The sequence below is a fragment of the Plectropomus leopardus genome, chromosome 16 (genome assembly GCF_008729295.1).
Source record: "Plectropomus leopardus isolate mb chromosome 16, YSFRI_Pleo_2.0, whole genome shotgun sequence".
Lineage (NCBI taxonomy): Eukaryota > Metazoa > Chordata > Actinopteri > Perciformes > Serranidae > Plectropomus > Plectropomus leopardus.
In genome coordinates, this window is record NC_056478.1 from 21,303,855 (window position 1) to 21,328,094 (window position 24,240).

The window sequence follows — 24,240 nt, forward strand, 5'->3', positions numbered from 1 at the left end:
CTTGATGACGACACATTCCCATTCCCTGCACTTCACTGAATCGTCTCGTTCTCTGGATAAGGTTATGTTTTTCTTGTTTCCAGCAATATGTCATCATTTCCTCTGTTATTTTGAATACTCACCTCAGCAATGTTTAAAAACAGTTCCATATCAGAGAAATAGTGCACTGTATAGTGTGTTCACCATTTTGCATCCATGATAGAGTGCACAATAAAAACCCCAAAATGCACAGCAAATTTGAGCGTACATATGATGTTCCCCACATTTTACTCCCATATACCACTATGTACGGCAGTTTTGTATAACCAGAATAACAAGAAGAAGGAGAAGAAGAAGAACAACAACAACAACAATGGAAGGAGCTGGCGCAAATTTTGCTTATAAATGTCTGTGCCTGACACGCAGCAGTTGTGCTAGCCGCAGCCAAACAACAGGAATCATTTTCTTCAGGTAGGCTAAACTACATTTTTTTCAGAAAGGGGTGCTAGCCATTACGGCGTGTACCCACCAAACGCGATGAAAAATGATCGCGCCTCAAGATTACATACAAAGTCAATGCAAAGACGCGATTTGACGCGTCATTTTGCCGGGCGTCGCGATGGACGCGATTGAAATTCGCGTCCAAATTCGCGTCCAACGCGCCGCAAAAATCGCGTCGCGTCCAACGCTCGAGTTGAAATAATTGAACTTTTGCGGCGTCGTCGCGTGAAGACGCGCCGCGACAGCCTATCAGCGTTGAGATCGTCATCGACGTGCTGACGTATGGACGTCCTGGTGTTCCCTCGCAAAATCTAATCAAACCGCCAGAAACAATGGAGGAGCAGCTTATCATCGCCGTCATCGCTCACCCAGAGCTGTACGACAGTTCCTGTCCCTTGTACAGGGACAGGAACAAGAAAGACCAGGCCTGGGTGAGCGTGAGCGAGGTGTGTGGACTATCTGGTAAGTTCTGTATCTGTCTCTTGTTTGATTGCAGCTATTGGTTGACGTGTGCACTAGCATAGCCCCAGTTAGCATAGCTTGCTTTACTAGCATACTTGTCTGGTTCATTCAACCATAGCTGCAGTACTTTGTGAACTTCAGCCAGCTCCTGTGTTCCCTGTCTGTCATTATTGGACAAACCTAATTAATCCAGGTGTTTCTGATCATTGCTGTGAGGTCAGACTGTGAGTGCACCTGTGCATAAAGCCAGTTCTGGTTCAACAGTGAAGTCAGGTTAATTAATTAACGTTTAATTGATTTACTTGTGTTGTTTCAGTTGAACAGTGTCGTAAAAGGTGGAAGAGCCTCAGGGACACCTACATTAGGGAGAGGAGAAAAGTGCCAAGGAGTGGGGCAGCAGCAGGGACAGCCAAGAGGTGGAAGTATCTTGGGGTCCTGTCTTTCCTCGACCCCTTTGTCGCCCCAAGACTCACTAGTGGGAACATGGGGCAGGGGGTCGAGGAAGATGGGACCCCAGAGCAGAGTAGGGAGTCGGTGGAGGACGAGGGAGAGACAGCAGGTCCATCACAGAGAGGTTTGTTGAGAAATGAAGATACACACATAATGTAAAATATGTATATTTTTGATAGGAAGATTACTGAGTTGCATAGATGTCTCTGCAAATATATTTCTTTTTCACAGCCTCAACTAATCATCATTTTCAAAAGTGTTGTTGGGAAATTAGGTATTACTATGCCTGAACTGTATGATTTATGAGTGTATTTGTACAATGCTTTTTGACACTGAAAATGACAGTGAATACACCATATGTACAAACATAAAACTAATACATTTTTGTCAATAATACAGAAGAAGAATATCAGGATGAGGAGGAGGCTGAGGGTGAGGAGGAGGAGGAGGAGGAGGAGGAGGAGGAACCTGCTGTCTCTCCCTCAGCTCCCGGCTCCCCACCTGCTGCTGCTGTCCCTGCTGCTGCCCCTGCTGCCTTGGCAAGACCACAGTTTAGTACGTATATGACAAATGTTATTGTGATCACCTTTAATGTTTGACTTGACTTTTTATCTGTTGCCTGATCATTGCCTGACACATGTATGCACACACACACATATATATATATATTTGTTGGATGCAGTATAATATAATATGGTGTTTCTATGATAAACAGGACGAAAGAAGACCCAGAAGAGGGCGAGGGAGGCAGAGGAGCAACGCCACCAAGAAATTGAGGCCCTGCTCCTCGAGGCCCTGCGGGCCCGGCCACCTCCACCCTCGGCACCCCAACCTCCCCCCCGCTCCGAGGATCAGTTATTCCTCGATAGCCTGGCTCCTTCCCTGGAGAGATTGGAGCCCCAAGTAAAGGCCTATGTTAAATTTCAAATACACAAAATTATTTATGAAGCCAGCACAGTTGTGCTACTTAGCTTGTTTGAGCGTGCTACGAGCGAGCTAAATAGCTTCCACAGACACACTTCCACATCATCGTAATTTCAACAGTTTATTTGGGATTTAACAGACAACTTGACATGCAAGACTGATATAACCTCTGTTCATCTGTCCTCCTGAGTGCTCGGTTTCTTTACGTGGTAGGCCTACTGGACATGCATGCTGCGTTCAATGATGTTCAGAAAATTCCAGCGTAGCGTCGGAAATCTCGTTTGGTTTGGTTATTCCCTATAAATTTCACTATTTAATACACTTTGCATTGACAACAGTGAGTGAGTGAACTTTAGACAACTTCACTTCCTACTTTTGTGTGTTTCCTGCCAGTTTGATAACTGAGCCCGCCCTGATAGTTTCACCTGTCCCTTATTACCTTTCCCTAGTAAATTTACTTTGTGTTCCAAGTTCATCTCAGTTTGTTGTGTCTATGTTTCTGTATTTTCTCATTTGAAGCTTCTTTGGTTTTTAATCATCTTTTGTCATTTTGACTGTTGTGTTTTTGGACACCTGCTGGCTCTTGGTCTGACTCCTGTGTACTTGTGAAAGAAACTTCTCCTGACTTTAGCTTCTTTTTTTGTACTGAGTCATTCATTTCAGTCCTCCAGCGTCACATGAACTTTTCCAGACGTTTACTAATGTCCCTGTGATCTTAAACTGTATAAATAAAAAAAATAACCATGGGTAGATGTTTAGGTTCCAGGGAGGAAGTGGGTAAACTCTCCTGTATATTTCAGTGACTTTGTGGATATACTGGATATACTGTAAATGGTGCGAAAAAAAAGGTATGCCCTGCACACCAGGGATACTCAACTTGCTTTGCTTGGGGGCCACTTTTGCAAAATGACAGGAGGCCAGGGGCCGGTCGCACCTAACAATCTATCGGGGGCCAGATTTGGCCTGCAAGCCATAAGTTGAATATCACTGGTATATAGGACGGTGTTGGTGTAAAACATCAAACAAACAAAACTATGGTTAATACCAAGGTGGTTTTACTTTTGAAATGGCCATTCATTTTAAGAAAAACCTCAGTTCTTGTATGACAGTAATAGTCTGGATCCGAACAGCACATATAGCACCATCTGAACTAACTGTCTCACTACAAGCTGTAAGAAAAGTGTGGACCGCGACACAAACCAGAAGATGGCGCTGTTTGCTACGTGATGTGGCTGTGCGAGGCTCCACCACATCTGTAAACACCCTCTCTAATTTATGAGATAATGGCATCTGTTTAAATCATGAGCAAATTAATTTTATACAGTCAGCGGCTTCTGTACAAATAACAGCAACATGAGTGAAGGGCAGGAGAGATAAGTGGTCAAAGTTGATTCACTGGGCCGAATATTTGAATCATTACCAGATTTAATGAGCTATGGCTTTAATTAAAAGTGATTTGAGTTTGCAAAAAGAGTCAATTCGCTAAATCCCGACAAGCCACGACAAATCCCTTTAACATCATTTGCCACCGAATCATCATAAACCTTAAGGCGAGTCGACGAAATGTTATCAAGTGCAGCAAATGTGACAAATGACATGGAAATCACCAAACTTTCTCGAGGGCCCCAAAGTGTTGCCTGATCCAGTTAAAGGAAAAACGACAAACTTCATTAGGGACTGTTTGTTATTTATGAGAGAGGGGGGGCTGGTGTGAAGCAGAGGAGGCACTTCAGAGATTTTTAAAGACCAGCGAGGCAGTTATGTTTTTTTTTATTTTTATTTTTATTATTTTAAATTTGGCTCAGGTGAGGGACATTTAACTGTAAATGGTTGTATTTTGTATTTCTTTTAAGTAATCTTAGAACCACCAAAACCTGCAGGTGGGTGTTAAAGGCATGTTTTCTTTTCAAAATCTCCAAGCCAGAAACTGTGAAATATGGTTATTTATAGTGGCGGAACGGTAATGCATTTTTCTCAAGTCACTCGGGGAAGGTCTAGGAAAAATATATGTATCTCTGAGAGGGGGTCATGATACAAACAACAAACAAATTAATAAAACCCAACAATTAATAAGCAAACAAAAAAAAACCCCTAAGAACAATCGAAAAGAAAACGAACAAAAAAACAACAAACAAATGAAAAAACATAGTCATCACATCCAGTCACTCCCTTCTCTGAAAAATAAATAAGTAAAAAAAATAACAGTCCATCAAAAATCTGTTTAATTATATGCAGCATAACTTGGTTGAGTTCATATTGAGAATGTGCATCCAGTCAGCACTCATGACGCACCAAGCAAAAATTCATGAAAATATAACCTCAATGTTGTTTACTGGTGGGAGGAAACAAGACGAAAACTTAGCAGATTTTTGGATGGAGTTTGGTTTGCAAATGAAAAAGAGGTTTAACAGTCAGTTTAGAGGTCCTGCGTGCTTCTCTGGGGCTTCTTATGGACATAGTTTCCAAAGATATTTATAATAACATTCTTAGGACTTTACTCATCATTAATGATACAAATAAAGCTTCCGATGCATGACTTTAGAGATGCTGAATCATGGCAAGCCCCCTCATCAGCCAACTGACGCCCCATGCATGCTCCGATCCCCCCAGACTACCAGTTTGCTGCTGTCTGGTTTATCAGCGCTGCTGCTGCTGATGTTGCCGGATGCTGCTCGGTGGCGCAGCCCAGATCCAATTGAGGATTAGAGGATGGAAATGTGAGGACAGCCGGTCTGTTGGAGTCGAGCAGTCAGGATGAAGAACCCAGAAAAAACCCAGAAGAACCCCAGTATGCACGTATGGTGTTAATGTGATCCATTAGACCGCGAAGTCGCTCCTAAAAGGATTTTATTGAAGCGCGTCTCTCCGGATCAGGTGCGCCGATATTTCCATAACTTACCTGGGATGATGATTTCTACTCATTTTCTCGGCGCGCATAGGTGGGAGTGTGGATTTAAATTTTAAAGTTACTTTGGATCTTCTCTTTCCAGGATTTTTATTTTATTTTTTTATTTTTAAAGGGCAGTCGATCATTGGAGATGCACGCGTCTTGTTTAACACGTCATTTAATCCTGGATGGATACTGTCGATGCTATCACGGCTGTTTTTGGCACATGATCGCGTGTCTACATTCACACCTTGGATACCTGCCGTGCTGACACAAAGCTGTGTGTGTGTTTGTGTGCTCGCTCGGTCAGAGTCTCGCGCACGTGAAAATCACTCCGTGGAGGAAAGTTTGTGACTGGGACGTGGTGGAGGATGAAGTCAGCGCACATTTTCGGGTTTCCCTACGAGTGACAGCTACTTGCACATGGTTTTAGCAGCTATAATTAATGATTTGTGGATGGATTTGTGATAAGGTGTTTCGGAGGTAGAGCTGGAGAATGTGTATCCGAGCTGTGGAGTCCTGCTCGGGCTGCAGGGGAGAGCAGCGGATGTACCGATCCCTTCCTGGGACCACAGGTGTTTCCTGTAAACAGGTAGGTCACAGAGAGTGGAGTTTGTGGTAGCTCTCTGATTTTGGATTAAGAGAAAAAAATGAAAAAATGAAAAATCTTATTGGTGTTTGGAAAATCCTAACAGCGTTTGCAAAGGCGATGCATTAGTGGCACAAATTGGCCACGTGCTGTTTCCCCGTGTGTCGCGTTGCAAACTCCATTCAGAAATCTTGCAGTTTAGTGCTGCAGTGTTTACCGAACAATATCTCTCTAATGTATCTCCGACTCTTTCATTTCGCACCAGCGGCCTTTTAAGTAGATTTATCCCGATGAAAATGTTGGAATATATTCGCACAAATTAACCCGGAAACACTGTTCACTATAAATTGTTTGGGAAATGTTACGATTTTGCAGAAACAAAGTGCTGCACAGACTTTGCCGAATTTGCAAAAAAACTATTGGGATTTGTAACGTTTGTTTAGTTCTGCTGACCTGGATACAAATCTTTGCTAAAAGGCAGACCAATTTTGAATTGACAAACTTGTCAATGGCGTGCGTCGTCAAATTGTAGCGTGACATAAAGGTTTAGATTTTTTTTACTAAATCATTAAAATGTCTCACTGACCCAGGCTACCACAAATTTTTCACGACATATTAAATTTGATGCCACTGATAACATATCAAGGGCTTGGCAAACAGTTTAGATGGATCAAGTATGAACTTATAGCTATTTGATGCCTGTAACCAGGGGTGTTTCAAGAATTTGAGGATACTGAGGGCTTAGTCCCGACCTCTTCAGGGTGGGCTCAGGGGGGATCCTCCAGTGGGAATTTATGTTGATAAACATCAGTGGTAGCGCTTGCCATAGGCGATATAAGCGGCTGTCTGGGGTGCCATCTTGAGGGGAGTGCTAAAATTATGCCCAGAAAAAAAGTTGAAGTGAGTCATCACAGTCTGAGCAATGAGTGCATAATGTTATCTTTGGTTTGATTGGTAAGGTCAAAGTAATAGTGGTGTCAAGTGAACGTCAGAGGATTGTATGTGGAGAGACAGAAAATGAAAACAACAAATCCAAGTTGAAATTGGTAGGGGGAGATAGTGAGCTCTATGCTGCCGGTGGCCGCAACTACCATCTGATGAAGGTTGCATTAGGTTACATTATGATGCGTTCAAGCTCTATTCAATAAAAACTAGTGTTGGTTGTTGGTTGCTTATAAAATTTGATGTGAAAATATTAATAGTTGTTATTAATTAGTTGGACCACTAAATAATTACATTTTTAATGATACAAATGCTATTATTAAAAAGGGATTCATAAGAGTTGAGGAAAATGATACGTACTGAAGTTATCAGTTGTGGAATGTAACAAAATACATTTATTCAAGTATGATTGGGATGACAGATTATTACATCTTGGGCATTTAAAAATAAACAAAACAAACTTTATTAGGCCTACTCTTATTCTTGAAACACATACATAACCTATATTCCTGCCATCTAGGGCTTTGTATAAAGCATTCAGGGCTTAAGCCTTGGACTCCCAGGCCAAACCACGTCACTGCATGTGACCATTTGTGTGTTTTATTGTTCTTTTTGACTTACTTTGTTGCAAACGACAGGATGTGAAACCTGAAGTTTGTTAGCAAAATGCTCGTTGGGTCTTTCTTTGCATTTATCTGACTTTTTTGAATGTTCATTAGTGTCAGTATGGACTATACTACACACTACTATATTAGAGCTACTTTAATCAGACATAGTCAAGTTTCATTTTGTTGAATAAATTCTGATTTGTTCTGTACTGATAATTTATGCACAAATTTCTGTTTCCTTTCAGTGACTCCAAATCCCAAAATGCTGAGCTCTGGATAGAGAGGCTGACCTGTGGGTCGTGCTGACCTGTGTCTACGTCCCTGCACCTCCTCTCCTCATCATAGTTCCTTTTCCTCCTCTCTTCAGCCTTTTATCCCCCCTCTTATTCCCCCTCCTTTTCTCCCCCTATCACTATCCCACCTCCTCCTCTTCCTCCCCCCCACAGCACACATGCAGGCCAAGAAGCGGTACCTGCTCGTGTCTGTGGGGGCCGGTCTTCTCTTCCTCGTTTACCTGTGGGGTCTGCAAATTGGGGAGTTCCAGCAGCAGCCGTACCAATATCACCAGTTTCCCCAGTACCCCCAATACCACCAGTACCACCAGCAAGAGTACCAGTCCTACCACCACCAGAGCCAAGACGTGTACCAGCCCCAGCCTCTGCCACAGAGAAGCCCGTCCAGACCACCCAGGCACTGGCCAGAGTCAACCCAGCTGCTGGAGCCGTACCTGGAGGGGGGAGAGCAAGAGGTACACTGTTTTTAAATTTAAAGGAAATTAAAAATGAAGAATCTTCATTATCACCTCCTGCATTATCTAAAAAAAAAGGATTTTTGAGATAAGTTTTCAAGCTGCATTTGCTAGAGGAATGTTGTCTCTGGTAGGTAATATTACATCAGATCCCTCTCAAGCTTTTTTTTTTGAAGAATATCAGATTCTGCAGTCACATAGAAGATTTAGAGTCCCACATGCTCGATTGAACCTATTTTGTCATCCTATTTAATCAGTAGCATGTCTTATGCACAGTCTCAGTGTACCAGTGGTTGATCACCGGATGTAAGGGGGGATGATTAATTTGTAGCAACTTCTCAAAATGTCTGATGTTATATGCGGCATTTGTAGTATGGTTTTGTTGTTTGGTTACATTTTATTTTATATTTTTGTGTTTAAGTGAAACAGCTGACTTCATGGGATGCCAGAAAGACTTCAGAATTTTGTCAGATAATAAAATAAAATAAAATCACTGAACACAAAATAGTATTGCGATACCCTAATATAATAATATTTACTTGCAAGTCAGTCAGTCAGCATCCTCAGCAGAATGTACTCTCCTTTTCCTAGTGTTATTTTTAACTGTCAAAGAAATTAAAAATGAGGTGACATATCCATTCTTTACAGTAGTTGAAGTCAATAAATTCTCTAAAATGCGTGTTTTATAATCTGGTTAAATGCGAATGATGAGTTAGCAGCTGGTTGAAGGCCATGAGTGTCACAAGATGATTAATCAGGTGATAAAACAGATGTAGAAATAAGAGAAAAAAACATTTACAATCTGAGCAGAGAATGTCACCTTTTTTTGGGAACCAATAAATAAATAACCAATAAAAAAAAGGGCCATATGATCCAGGGAAGGCAGTTGGAGAAAAAAATGTCTGCATCTAGATTTTGTTTCTGCAGTGCTGTTGTCTCGACATATGCAACCTGTGACAAAGTGCACATCGCTTTGCCTTAAAAGGGTCACAAGCCTGGATGGTTGAGAACATCTTGATTTAGGAGAATCATCGACAGTCACTATTCATCTTCTCGTGTTATCAGAGTCGCTGCGGCTCAGTCATGAAACAAAGCAATGAACCTCCAAGTTAGATTGATTTCCTCTATTGAAAGAATGAAGTAATTTTTAAAAATGTTACCAGAGTCTGTGTTGGTCCCTCTTGACATACATCAAGAGTATCAGGATTCCTGTGGATCCTAAAAAGGCATTAAATTAATTTATCTAAAAATAAGGCCTTAATTGGTGTTATAAGATCTTAAATTAATCTTTCAAAAGTCTTAAAATGCTAAGACATTGGGAGGGGGATATTATTGAATTGTGAAATCTCAAAATAATTGGTAATAGGCCTTTTCATATTTTAAATTTAAATTCACAAATTTAACATCGCACATATATCCAATCAAATAAGAAAGAAGAAAAGAAAAACCAAACAGATACTTTAATAACAATATATGTTCATTACTTTCCACATATGCCACCATAGAGAGGTTCCATTTTTTAAGTAAGTGAACTTTTGAACTCTTTTTGATTTTGATCAAAAATGATACTTTCTATGCAAGTAAATATTTGGGCAAAATTGTCGCTAATTGTTTTTTATTATTACTGAATTTCTATCTCATATTTTTGAATACTTTGCGCTGGTACCTATTTCTACTTTTTAAAATTCTCTATACTTGGCATTAGAGTGACTGAACCACAGTTTCCGCCAGTGATCAAAAAAGTATTTCTCATTCTGATACTTTTGAGCGGTGTTAAAAAGTCGTAACAAGTACTAAATGTAACTTGCCTTTAGCTGTAGGAACCCTGGAGTATTCAACACAATATTTCACATCATTAATCTTTAAAAGATGTCTAGTTCTCCCTTTTAAACACCTCACCAGCCAGAAATCCTGAAGGTGTTATTTGTACTCTCACGCTGAAGAACCAATGTAATTGTGCTGTATTTTGTGTGTCTGTGTGTGCAGGAGGACAGCCCTCAGCTCCATCACCAGCACACCTCGCCCCATGAACGCCGTGCGATCCGTGACAACATCTACAAGAACAAGCGCTGCCGCATGGAAACCTGCTTCGACTTTGCTCGCTGCCAGTCGGGCTTCAGGGTTTACATCTACCCTCCGCAGAGAGGGGACGAGATCTCAGAGACCTACCAGAAGATACTGTCGTCCATTGAGGAGTCTCGCTTCCACACCAAAGACCCTACACGGGCTTGCCTGTTCATCCTGGCAGTGGACACGTTGGACAGGGACCAGCTCTCAGCTCAGTACGTCCAGAATGTCAGGCTCCGTATCCAAAGCCTGCCGACGTGGAATGATGGCAGGAACCACCTCATATTCAACCTCTACTCGGGCACCTGGCCGGACTACACAGAGGATCTGGGCTTTGAGGTGGGCCAGGCCATGTTGGCAAAAGCCAGCGCGGATGTGGTAAACTTCCGACCTAACTTTGATATATCCATCCCTCTATTCTCCAAGGATCACCCCTTAAAAGGAGGGGGCATAGGTTATCTGACGCTCAATGATGCGCCGCCTTCCAGGAAATACCTGCTGGTTTTCAAAGGGAAGCGATACCTCACTGGCATCGGCTCTGAGACGAGGAATGCACTGTATCACATCCACAACGGGGAAGATATTATTCTTCTGACCACATGTAAACATGGCAAGGACTGGGAGAAACACAAGGATTCTCGCTGCGACAGAGATAATGAAGAATACTCAAAGTAAGACACACTTTTTGATCTCTTTACCTTGTTCTTCTCTGTTTCTTGTTGTGCTTTTATTTCTACTTGAAAAGAGCTTTGGTACTTTGAAGATCTGAAAATTAAGAGGCTTTATTAGTTTTTCAGTACAGCTCACACGCTCAGTCTCTGCTGTTTTTAGAAATTCTCGCTCTTCTAGGACTTCACTGCTTTTTGTCTCTGTAGAGGTGGTTGTTGCTGGTTTGTCAGATAGTCGACATTTTAGCAGACATTAGCTCTACGGTGGTTATATCATTATCTGTTGGCTCTATTGATGCATGGGTCATGTTTTTTAAAACCCAACCCAACCTGGCCTGCTTTGAGAGCCAACCTGTTCTGCCAGACCCATACACGTGCAGTAATTAATGATCCAAAACCCACAAACCTGAGCTGGGAGTTTCTGGTAATGACCTACTTGCTGTTGGCTATATTGTCATTTTCAGTAAATATCACAATAGAAAATGTGTGTTTTCTATTTTAAAAAGTATAAATGGCAGAAAGACAGCAAGTACTCACCCATTTTTGAAGTTGTTATGTCTTGTCTACGATCCTGGGTGTATAGCTGATAACCTACGTGGAGTGTTTACATGAGCGCAAAGCTGATGGGTACAATAGTTTGTTAACATAATGGTACAGAAGTACATATTTAACAGAGTCAGTGTGGACAGAAAGACTTTTGCTTACTGTAAGAACACAGTCTTAGACCTACATATTTACATAGGGGAATATTTTAACAGGACAATATGACCGGAGATATTTAAATATGTCTGGACCTTAACAGAACTTCCCGGTCAAAAGCCGAAGCAGAAAGCCCGAGCGCTGCAGCACTGATGAGAAAGCTGCTTGTTGTGTGACTATGCAAATTGGATTTTAGCATGTTTCTGTAAATTATAACAACTTACTTAGAATGCTGCTCTGTCATTTTATGACTCAAATTGACTGAAATGGGCAATATTTTCCAACGAGCTCACCCGAACTGCCTGACCGGCAGGTCAACTCACAGGGCTTGTGGGCTGTGGGTCCACCCGCTCTTCAGTATTCGCCTCTTTTCTGCTGTTAGTTGTTTCAGTTGCAGTGTTTTTTACACATCATGACAAAATCTCACAGGTTGTGCACGAATGTGCAGGAATGTGCATGCTACTGCCTGTCGATCATTACACATTTGGTTTATTGGCTGAAACCTCTCCCGCTTGAGAGTGTTTGGGATGAGCTGCAGTGCACGGAGCTCCTCTTCTTCATTTGAATGAAACAGGTTGGATGCTTTCATGTTCGTACTCCCCAATTGTCATGGGAGTTCAGCTTCACTGTTGCTGTGCTCCTGAGACAAAACGCTACTAAAAAATGCGTGTTTGTACTGTTGTGTGTGTGTGTGTGTGTGTGTCTGTGTGAAAGAGAGAGAGGGGAGCAGGAGAGCAGAGAGGAGGTGGCAGTTAAGAGAAAGAAAGTTTTGTCAGCTCAGCAGTTGGTCGAGAGAAAAGTGATATGAGCTGCGAAGAGGAAGTTAACCTTCTAAAAATGTTAGCAAGAGTTGACAGCCGATAGAAGGGAAACCGTTGCGTGCGGAGTAAAATGGAGACATTTTAAAATTTTTCTTGCTTTTTCCTGAATATGTTAGCCCAAGAGTCATCTGTTGCATATTTTAGATTATAGATATTGCAGAGACCAAAAGGAGAACTTATCTTAGACAGCAGCTGGATTCTCGTGATATCATGAGATGATTGGAGAATCCATCTTGTCAGGCTTAAGTAATGTGTGTGTTCAGACCGAGTCATCCTGTTTGGATGTTTGCTACTGGCAGCTACAGGTGTGGTTTAGGTCTGTGTGTGTGTGTGTGTGAAGAGGTGACTGCTCAAAACAATAAAGGCAGTTCCTGAAGAGGTTAGCGCAGATAATGCAGTAGCATCAGTTACATCAGAACTGGAGAGTATTTCTTCATTGAAAAAAGAGCGAATAACAGCACTAGAGGCTTTTCTCAGTAGAACAGGTGTTTTTCCTTTTGGGTGACAGTGATAGACACTTCATCCAATCACCTTTTGCAGACGAACTCCCACACACTGTCTAACTTGCAAAAATAAAAAAAATTATTCCGACGTTACAGTAACTAGACCATAAGGTTTGCAACATGAAGGTAAATGTTGCAATAAAGTTGTGTCCTGCTTGTCCCTCTCCTTACCTGTTTTGATATAGATGTGCAAGGTATTCTGTTGTTCTCGTCCATTCAGCTGCCAGGTTTTTTTTGAAAGGGTCCTTTTCCAAATAGTTTCCGATGACAGCTTCTGTGTGAGGTTAAAGGGGAACCAATGGGGAGCCAGGATCCTGCTAGGTGCAACCAAATAGCAACTGAATTTTGCAGGGAGCATGTGAATACAATGTAGTCTGCAAATAACAGGACCTTGACACGATTCTCATTGACCACATTTACATGCACAATATTTCCCATGTTTTGACCTTATTCAGAATAAGACAATATTCCTACTAAGCTGTTTACATGTCTAATGAAAAATAACATTTCACTAATATCCCTGTCTGCATACAGCTGTGCATTTCCTGTTATTGTGCCCTAAAGTGCTGTTTCTCACATCAAATTTAGAAATGAGGAATGGCTGGAGCTGTTTGTCATTTTGCTTCTTTGCACCAATATTGGATTTTTCTAAGTTTTCCACCAACCACAGACTTGTTGGACCGTACAAACACAGCTTCCTGCTTTCATTCCTTCAGCTACCTTTCCGAAAAGGTTGCAGTTGTGATATTTGTGCATATCCAAAAACCTGTTGATGTGCAAGTCTTTGTTAATGTCAAAAAGTAGGTGTGTTTCTTCTTCGAACCAGAAGTATGAGCTTTTCTATTAGACATGCTTCTTTGCCACAGCCTCGCAAATGTTTGGTGAGTTGGTTTATATACAATGTACAAAGCTGATTGTAAACAGACAAGAGGCCATGTGCTGCAAACTGCAGGATAAATCCCAGTGGAAACAGATATTCCGAATGTTCTGTGTCCAAAGAGTGCTCCTAAAATGCAAATAATGCTGACATATCCCACGTCTTATTAAGAAAATGCATTTGGAAGAAGGTCTTGTTCAGAATATCCGAATAGAAAATGCTGTTTAGATGAGTCAGAATATTGTCATTTACAGAATGAGAGTGCAGTATTAGTTTTTGTGTAAACATAGTCATTGTTTTGACTCCATTCTAGCACATTATATCTGAAATGAAACAATGACTGTGAGGTTTATGGTGTTTGAGAATGAACAGTGTTGTGCTCAAAACCCTTTTTATACAAAGTACCCCAATTTTAGGCCAATGCAGCAGGACAATAATCCCAAACATACAGAGAAGGCAACAAAGCGCTTTTTGGGGCAAAGCTGTTGAATGTTGACTTTACTAAACACAATCTGACTGATCTGACTGGGGCAAAGAGTCCCGACAGCGCAGGCCTGGCAGAGCATCATGGGGAAGAATCAAGGGCAAGTTTTTGAGGGTTGGAGACAATTCAATGTTTTTCCCTAAAAAATGCTAAATGTATCTGTGCCTCTAATAACTCTCTAGTCGACTGTAAAACATGGGTCCAGTGACTGTTCTCTTATAAAAACTCAGCAGGTAATTGGTCAGAGAGGCAGACCGTCTTATGAGTAAGATGTGCAAGTTTTATAGACTTGCACGTAAAAAAAAAACTTGTCAAAAGAAAAACTAAAAGAATCCTGCTCATAAAAACACTCTTCCTAATTGATGGAGTGTTTTCTTTTTCCTGACATTGTGACATGCTGCTCTGATTAAATGCAGCAAAGTCGGTGTTCAGTGTGTTTGATCGATCACTGGGACCTAATGATTAGAATCAGACATATGTCGTCTTGTGAACAACTTGGCATCTCTGCTCTCTTCCTCTTTAGGCTATTATGATACTTACATTACTATTACAATTCATTGGTGTGATAATTTCTTGTGGTGTTTGCAGTGGCTCTGAATTTTAGTTCTTTTAAATTGTGGGGCCACATTTCTTCTTCTGTTAATGTAGGTAAACATCAGATTAAAGCAAAAATGGACCTGCTAATGATAAATGGACCCACACTTGTATAGTGTCTTTCTAGTCTTCTGACCACGCACTGCTGGACTGTAGTGTATTTCTTAAAGTGAAGGGACTATAATCACTGCTAGTGCACCTTTTATTTCTGTACTAGGGTTGCAAATTTCTCAATTGATTATCGATAAAATGAACAATTGATTAATCGATAAATCGTTACTTTGAAGGCATTGCATAAATCGATTAACTGATTAAATTCCACAAATTCGATGAAATTCTTAACGACTGATTAATCGATCATCGAATATCATTGCATTCAAACTGAATATTTGATCCTGTGTGCTCTGAAACCAACAAGTGCACGTTAATATATTTTATTACTTGGTAGACTTGTTGCTGTTTATGTGAGCCTGACATTATAGCAGCAGCAACAATGAAGGAAAGCTTTTTTTATTTAACTGCAGACTGTATATTAACAGGCTGGTGGAGTGCATAAAAATGCACTCTCGGTATTAATGAATGTGGCTGTGAAAAACTGGTGGTTTTATGAGCTCAGCTTTTATGGTGAAGAAAAACAGTTTTGGTTTCAGTATGGGTGACATAAATTATGTAAAAGGTGTTATTTTGCCAAACTGAAAAAAGAAAATCCAACTGTGAACACTGTCTGCTGCATAAAACACAAAGGGTGATGATCAATAGAGTACATTAATGAACAGAAAGAGGCTCCTTCACTAAAAAAGATACTACATTAGTCCATTCTCTGTCTCAGTCTGGCATTCGCCTGATATCCAATAACAAAACAAAAAAGCTTGTTCTGACAGAGGCATTGAGTTTAGCTCTCAGTAGCGCTTTCATTTCTCTCTTCTTCGTATTCCCCATTGAATGACAAATGTAGAACTCTGAAGGCTGCAGTTTTCCTCACTTTTCACAAAAACAATATTTCTGGAGCTGATGATCTTTAAAAAAAAGCAGCAATTGATTTGCTGTCAGTCAATAAGTTGTACTTTGTTCAGTTCGTGAACTAACTTTGCCATCACAGGAAACAGAGAAGTTTTAGTTCTGCTTCAAACATACTTTGATGTTTGATATTAACAAATGGTTCCCAACAATCACGTTTGATGCTTAATTGTCCCCAAATGCTGCAAAGCCAGAGTTTTGATTTTTGCATTAGGATCGAGATGATGGGACAAAATACATAAAAAAACATGTAGATGTCCATCAATAAACAGCTTGCATTGCTCCAATTTATGTTGCATTTTTTTGTCAAAAATTTAAAAAATACAAATTTTGGTGAAACAATTGATGGAGAAATGAAGACAACAAAGTCAATGTCTGACATCTAAAGCTGTGTTCACTGTGTGCAACACAATTCATTTTCTGTGGAAGCGACAGACTGAAGAAAACTTGTCACTATGGTAGTTCTGGTTCACTATGGTAGGGCGTGGCACATTTCAAATAAAACTTGAACTATCCTTAACTTTTTTCAGTGGTCTGATGACATGATGAAGCATTATCCAGTCATATGTTTTTGTTTCGGTTGTGGGACTGTTTTATTTAGCTAGGTTAGCTGGCGCTATGCTAACTTTATGTGTATTGCGGTTCTCGCATGGTCACAATTCGGGCGGTGAAATGTGATAGTAAAATGGAGCTAAACCGTTGATCAAAAGCATTGATTTTTTTTTTTTTTAACCAAATTCAGTTTTTAGACAATGTTCAGTCAAGTTGCTCTGCAATAAGTAACAGTAAGTAACAGATACAAAAAAGCAAATTACGATGTAACTACATCAACAAGCGTGTGAGCAACACTTCAGTGGCGACTCAGCGATAATGCAGCTGGTCATGCTGTTGCATTGTCTGTCATAGTGTGAACACAGCATTAGAGAGAACTTGTAAGAATTATAATGGTTAAGTAGTTGATTTTGTGGGGAGGCAAAATGTGACAAGTAACACCAAAGTTGTTGTTTTTACACATTGTGTATTCTAAAGTGGCTTTTTAACTGGTGTGTGAACCCCGCCATGCTGGCGATGTCTAGAAAACACCTCCAAAACATCGGCTGGCTGCTAGGTAAACCATAAAGTCTTGTTTGTCTATTCCTACAGGTGTTAAGTAACACAAAATATGTGATCTGTAGTTGAGGGAAATTTGTAGTTTTAAAGTGTTAAGAAGGTAAAGTAACCAGAAATGTAACCACTTACTTTTGCTGTTATGAAGTGATGTAAATTGGTTACTTAACCTGCATGACTGGTGTGCATATTACACTGTGGGTCTTGCAGAATTAAGCAGACACCAGATGGGCAGAGGCTGAGAGGTCAGTTCATACAAGTCATGGGACGATAAGAAAATTCCGTGTCACGATTATCCCAAAATAACTGTGATTTTTGATATCATCCCTAAAATCATAATAAATGTTTAAAACTTAAAATCAATGAATGAATCAATCAGACTTTATTTGTAGAGCAATTTTTATACGAACAGTGCTTTATACAGTTAAACCAGAATTCGCCCCCCAACCACACACATACGCGCATGCACACATGTATCAAAACAAGAAAAACAAGACTTTGTGATTAAGCACAAAACAAAACAAAAAAGAGTACTCATTAAAACCAGGAACTGAGGAAACTACCAGTGAGGAAACACCAGAGAAAAAATAAAACCTATAAATAAATGAGTAAATAAACCAATTTATTTGTAAATAAACAAATAAATAAATAATATATAAAATGATAATAGTAATAATAAAAGATAAATCAGTATAAAAACTGTAAAAAAAGAGGTTAAATGACACGATAAAGTGCAAAGTACAATAATAAATATGTTTTAAAATAGTAAAATGATAAATGAAGTAGTAAAACTGTGAAACAGGCTGAAAATGTATAAATAAAATAGTAAAAAGATAAAGTTCAATTAAAAGTCAAACTAAAAAGGTAGGTCTTGAGTTAGCATGAAAACATACAGGAATGACGTTACCTCATGTTTTGTAAGAAATGATCTTTGCATCACAGATAGGACACACATCTTCATTTGTTGTACATTTTTTATAGTGGAAAACAATATGCGGCTTTTCATATGCCCCTGAGATATATTTTTTAAAGTATACAACTTGATTCAAAAAAACAACAATGCCATCATATATTTCGATATACAATATGCCAACGCTTGATTTAAAACATGCAAAGATCTAGACATCCATTATACTTTTTCCAATCAATATAAATGTACTCTACCTTTTGTAAAACTTTTTAATTCATTCAATACTTTCTGGCAAACATGGCTACATTTAATTTCTTTGCAGAAAGTACATCCTGTGGCCTTAAAAGGCCAACTGTTTGAGCTCTGCCACAGGGCCTATAAGTAAAGTTGAGGCACGGAAGAGAAAAGAAGGAGCTGAAATAGCTTCCAAGGTCCTATGGAGAGAAAAGAAAAGGAGGAGGTCGATGAGCAGAGAGGAAAAGTAGAAGTAGGGAGATGTTTATGGATTTACTGTACAGTCAGCAGGACACCTCACATCACATTTGACCATCCTCTCCACTCTCTCTTTTTCTCTCCTCTCTTTTGACCATGAAAGCTATCATGAAAGACGTGACAGCGATCTGAATTTAGCGTTTTATCAGCCGCTCAGTGAATTGAGCCCTCAGCCTCCGGTTATCAAACATTCTTTGGAGAGACACTTCAGTACAGCGAGGCTCTAATTGGTGAAGACGAGCTGTTATCTATGTACAGTAAAACACAGCCGGAGTTTAATCCAGCGCCGCTCAGTGGGAGGTGAGATCTCTATCTATCCCCTTCATTCACAGCTTAATTCAATTGGAGGGCAATTATCGACCGCCCGAGGCTTCAAGATCCTCGTCGGTTTCTGTTCCCATCAGGGAGGCTCGCTGTGTAGGATCCCCCTCGACTGCACGGGTGATGTCTGTATCGACGTGCTGTGTGTAAAACACCAGAGCAGGCGGCAGCAAATAGACAAGAAGGCTTTCTCAGTCACAACCTCAAAAAGATTGTGAAGCTGCTAAGTTTAAAGATGGACGAGGTTAGACTTCATGTAAACTCTCGGGAACAAACTTTTGCCCCTTGTGGGTGAAAAACCATCAAAATGAATCACTCCTTCAGTCTGAAAGTAGAATATTTTCCACATATTGACCAATGATAGGCAAGTTATTTGAAAAAAATGCAGTAAATTACTCATTTAAAAAGTCAGGAAATTGCTGACACACTTTGGGTCACTTTGCCATCTCTGTATGATCTAGGGATGAGCTGATACCACGATGGATAACTCAGCGGCCCTACTGGGCACAGGCCCAGGGGCCCAAGCTGTCAGAGGGCTCCCTAGCCTTCATCTGCAAAAATGTCTCTCAAATTACCAGTCAGGACGAGACTTAAAATTACCACAGAGACAGACAAAGACCATAAAGAGATACAAAGGAATACCAAAGAGACACAAAATGACAAAAAAAATGATATATCAAATAAGAGGAGACAAAAAAAGACTACAAAAATGTCAAAACAACCACAAAGAGACACAAAATTACAACAAAAATGTTAGATTAGACAAGCACAAAGTCGTACAAAAATGGGCTGCACACGAACCACCCTCAATGAACACAAAAGATCTTTATGTAATAATAGGAATTGTTTAAGTGGAGCAAATAACGCACAATATATGGACATAATTATGATAAAAAATAAATAAAAAAATAAATAAATAAATAAATAAATAAATATATATATATATATATATATACTGTATATGTGTATGTATGTGTGTGTATATATATATATATATATTAACTTTAAAATTGCATGCTCAGTTGCGTTACAGACTTACATAAAGTTTTGAATGCAGGACTTATAGTGAAGTATTTTCAAAGTGTGGTATCGGTACTTTTAAATTAAGTAAAAGTTAAAGTGTTCAATTTCACCTCTGCAACCAGTAGTGTGAGCAAGGTCTTGTTTATTTATATTTTTGCACTCACTGCTCACCCAGTCACTTTGTCATCATTTCATTCATGTTTCCATCACTTATTGTTTCATAATAAGCAAAGTAAAGACATTGAATGAATTAGTTATAACGTGCTCTTTCTAATTTGATGCATCCCAGAATGCATAAAGATCCTCAGATGGAAACACAGCTGCTGTCACATCTGTGAATGTCTGGCAGCTGCAGAATTCAATATGTATGATGGGAGGAAAGGGTCTGACAGCATTAATTAAAATGTCAGCTGTGGTCATGTGGGTGGCCGCTGCTGTCGATGTGTAGTCGAGTAAGTGCAGTGTGCATGTGTGTGTTTAGCTATTTTTTCCCGGCCGTGTTGTGAGATGTTCTATTAAAGCACATCAAAAGTCAATGTCCTCTTTCCTTGTTGGCGCTTATCTCCCTCACTCCCCATCCTCCTCTTTTCACCTTCATCTCTCTTATTCTTCTCCTCATCCTCTCCTCATTCATTCCCTTATCTGTCCTCGTCCTCACTCTCCCTCTCGTTCTCCCCCTTTTCCTCCCCTCGTCCGTCGAGCCAAACTAAACCATGGAAACGCTTTTCCTGCTGTCTCGGTGCATCTTTGATGCAAGTCATGATGAAGAGCACCGCGAGGAATAATAAGAGAGTCTGCCAGTTTCAGAGAGAGAGAGAGACAAATTCAGGACTTTTAAGAAACTGTGATGTGTGACGGATTTAGCAACCCCATTAATGAAACAAAAAGCAGGATGAACCAGAACTTGACATGTGTTCAGGGTTTTCTTGTAATGTCTGCATACTGAATATACCAAATACTGCACTATCCCGTACACACACAGCATATTTATTGATTTCTCCCATTTGGTTTATGCTTATCTTAACCCGGGGTGTAAGGATAAATGGTGTCAGACGTTGCACAAATGTTGGATTTGGGGCTTTATAAAGAAAACTGTCGGGGCGTCGGGAGACTCAGTGGATAAAGCAGGTGCCCCATAAATGAAGGCAATATCCTGCTGCAGCGACCGCAGGTTCAATTCCAGCTCACGGCCCTTTGTTGCATGTCATCCCCTCTCTTCCTCCTTTCAGACTATCGATCTTCTGTCCTGTTTAATAAAGGCAAAAACACCCCCAAAAAAATCTAAAAAAAGAAAATTGTCTTGAGTTGATCATTCATAATTAAACAAAAATATATGGTCTCCTATTACAGCAATTTCACCACTAGGTCCATTAAAAAAGTATTTAACAGATATAAGAAGGGTCATAATAACCTAAGGCCTTAATAACCTCACTGAAACACTTTACCTTTTCATGCAGGCCTCTCTGAAATGGTTAATTTAGCTTTTTCTTCTTTGGATATCAGACAGCACTCAGCTGTAGGAGGCTGAAAGAAAATTGTTGCTAATGTGCTGACCTTTGGCAGCAGCTGGTCATTAAATGCAGTAAAAAGTCTTCAAATGAGAAGCATCAGGAGTTATAAATAACAGTCATATCATACTGTATATACAGATGAAAAACGTTTTGTCATGAAGCTGTTGTTTGTTTGCAGAGATTATTCTTTACAGGATCTTTTAAGAGTTTCTTTTGGGGCCTTTAAGCGCCTGCAGATGTCTCCGCTAGCAGCTGAACTCATCAATACATCGAAGGCTTCTGCCAAGGCTGGTTGGAGGGTAAAAGGAAGCGTTATTGATCAGGTTTGACTTGACCACGGCAGCCAATCGGCAGATGAACAGAGGTTAATGGTTAATGGTCCTGTGAAAGCCAAACATAGATTGGCATTTAGTGCGATAAAACCTTGGCATTTATTTCAGCATACCCTTTGTCGGTCCTAATGGGAAAAAAGAAGTTAATGTATCAAAGGGTGAGCAGTCTCTGTGAAGATCACAAACCGAGATCTCAAACATTTGTTGGATTGATTCAATTAACTTTTTGTCTCTGCTCTCAGAAGTGTGCAGAATAAAAGAAAGTGTTGGTTTAATATATTACAAACTGTGCATCTAATATTCACCACTGAGACTTAAAATGATCAATTTTACAGATGACTGTAATGCACAAAATAGTACTTTATAGATGATTTTGGGGCATATTTTTGCCTTTGTTGATAGAACAGCCAAAGAAAGACAGGCAAAGTGTGAGAGAGAGGGGGAATAACATGCAGCAAAGGCCCGCAGGCAGGGGTTGAACCCCTGGTAGCTGCAGCAAGGACACAGCCTCTGTACATGGGGCACCCGCTCTACCAGGTGAGCTGATAGATGCCCCCGTCTCCTAGAAATTTTAAAATGCAACAACTACCTGTGGGATATTTTGGATAATGGGGGTTTTAAAGTTAATATGGTCACCTTGTCTCCACCTTTCACGCTTATTCTGTCCTTCACAATAAAGGCAAAAAGCCAAAAATATATATCTTAGAAAACTAAAAAAATTCTAGAAGACAGGTTTGCATTCATTTGCTCCATTTTTACAGATCTGTAGATGTTCAAACTTTCCATTTTTTTCTGAGTACATTTAGGCCCTCTCGTAAAAGTTGGAAAACAACAAGCCTTTTTGATGCTCCACTCTTATGGCTTTTTCCTGTAACTTAAGTTGATCTCTCCTTTTCAGAATAAAAGCTAAGATTTTGATTCACTTCAAAGAAATTGGCAGTGCCCTGTACTCACCACATGTGCTTGACAGTCATAAAAGCACACACTGGAGGAACAATCTCTATCTTGAAAGACAACAACATGCAATGCTATGTTGTCTTGTCTGCAAAAAGAATGTAATTTCCTGCGGTTGTATGAAATGTCACCAACCTGTTCGCTCAGCCCCACATCAGTAGCTTTCCTTGTGTACCCAGAAAATGATCCAGGAACACAATCCAACTCAGTCACTATTTTTTTCCTCCTCCTTCACCGCCTTCTCATTTCCACCTCTCTGCCTACCGCTCTCTAATTTCTCTGTTGTCATTTGCTGCCTTCCTTTCTTTCCTACCCCTCGTTCTCTCTGTCCATTTATTGGCTGAGAGCTGACGATCAGTTGATTTGAGGTAAAGGTGCGCGGGTCGTTCCAGGATGTTTGTCATCCGTCTGTTGCTGAGAGAGACAGAGGACGGAATTAGAGAGGCGGTAAAATAGTGGAAGCACTGCATGGCAGGATGGATTGCAGTGTGAATCCATCACATTCTCTCTCCCTCTCTCACACATACACACACACACACACACACACACACACACACACACACACACACAGAGAAAAAAGGAAGTGTTGTTCTTCTATGACTTTTCATTTGCTGCATGTCAAGGTGCATATTTCCCTCTTTTGAGCTCAGAGAAATGGTCCAAAAGCAGGCATTTACATCCAGAACACACATGCATTACAGAAGATGCATCAAATTTTTCTCTTGTACCCGTGGAGACCCAGATAGGACAATTTCAGTTGTTGATTTAGTATTGAGTTGTTTTGTGTTGTGGCTCCCCAGAGCACTTCTTTGAAACCTGCTCCCATTTAAAAAAAACAAAAAAAAAAACTGGACACAGTACTTGCATTGAAAGAGAATCAGATGCGGAAAGTATCAAAGTACACAGTTTGCAGTATGTGTACTTGAGTATTTTCCTTTTTATTCTACTTCAAACTTCAACTCCACTACATTTAAGAGACACTACATTTCTGCTACAGCTGAAGTTAATACTGTGACAAATCGCTTTTTAGATTAAGATTACATCAAAAACATACAGTAGATTCATGAGCAGGATACATTATTAAAGACTGAACGAGTGATTTCCAACATGTTTGGTTCCTGACCTCCTGTCTGGTCAGATATCCTTGCCATGCTTCAGATGCCAATGAGGTGTTACGGCATGTTCAGACTGGATGCCAAGGGCGCTGCGAAGCACCCTGATTTTCACAGCGCTCATGTTAACCATGCGCCACCGCCACAATCTCCATTGCCAGCTCACGACAGTTTCAGCATCTATTTTTTTCAGTGAGATATGAGGAAATCTGGCAAAAAAACATGCTGTTATCTATTATGAGTGATATAAAAGATAGATAAGATATGATTTAGCTCGGTAGGGTACACTTTCTAAAAAAAGACAACCTCATCCAAAATCTGTTCATTGTAAATAACTAACATTATTATTTTAGGATTATAGCAGCAGACTTGATGAAAAGGCAGAGTATTGATCGACCACAATACTCTATGGTTAAGACTTGTTTATGTTTAGGCACCAATGTGTTGGAGATAAGGGATTGTCATCTTTTTTTTTTTTAAAAGGAAGGAAAAAGATGGAGCTTGTGGTTAAAAGAGGCTTAACTTTTAAGGTTGGTAGGGAATGTGATATGAAAAGCAGTCTCCAGTGAAATGCTTTGGCTTTGCATCTTCAAAGAGGCATGATATTTTACCATATTTTGGTGAAAATATGAGTGTTTGACACATGACATTCATGTGG

The 24,240-nt window shown here is 40.1% G+C and overlaps 2 protein-coding genes across 2 annotated transcripts in view; both read left to right on the plus strand.

Annotated features, from left to right (window-relative positions):
* The first annotated feature begins 812 nt into the window (after window positions 1-812).
* On the plus strand, window positions 813-2,984 carry LOC121955867 (myb-related transcription factor, partner of profilin-like). Its single transcript, XM_042503951.1, has 5 exons — window positions 813-942; window positions 1,259-1,516; window positions 1,792-1,817; window positions 1,857-1,947; window positions 2,108-2,984. The coding sequence occupies exons 1-5, from the start codon at window positions 813-815 to the stop codon at window positions 2,425-2,427; spliced, it is 825 nt and encodes a 274-aa protein (XP_042359885.1). The 3' UTR covers window positions 2,428-2,984.
* A 4,807-nt stretch (window positions 2,985-7,791) lies between these two features.
* The window catches only part of LOC121955317 (exostosin-1), a 249,904-nt gene continuing 233,455 nt past the window's right edge, over window positions 7,792-24,240 (plus strand). Inside the window, exons 1-2 of the mRNA XM_042503209.1 lie at window positions 7,792-8,090; window positions 10,077-10,828. Coding sequence (XP_042359143.1) covers window positions 7,794-8,090; window positions 10,077-10,828 — 1,049 coding nt within the window. The 5' untranslated portion in view covers window positions 7,792-7,793. The remainder of the gene's footprint in view (window positions 8,091-10,076; window positions 10,829-24,240) is intronic.

Excerpts from the sequence above, each read along its gene's own strand:
- LOC121955867 (XM_042503951.1), top strand. The coding sequence starts at position 813 with ATGGAGGAGCAGCTTATCATCGCCGTCATCGCTCACCCAGAGCTGTAC. Across the intron at positions 943-1,258 it reads CGAGGTGTGTGGACTATCTG|TTGAACAGTGTCGTAAAAGG; the intron begins GTAAGTTCTGTA and ends GTGTTGTTTCAG. Across the intron at positions 1,948-2,107 it reads CTTGGCAAGACCACAGTTTA|GACGAAAGAAGACCCAGAAG; the intron begins GTACGTATATGA and ends TATGATAAACAG.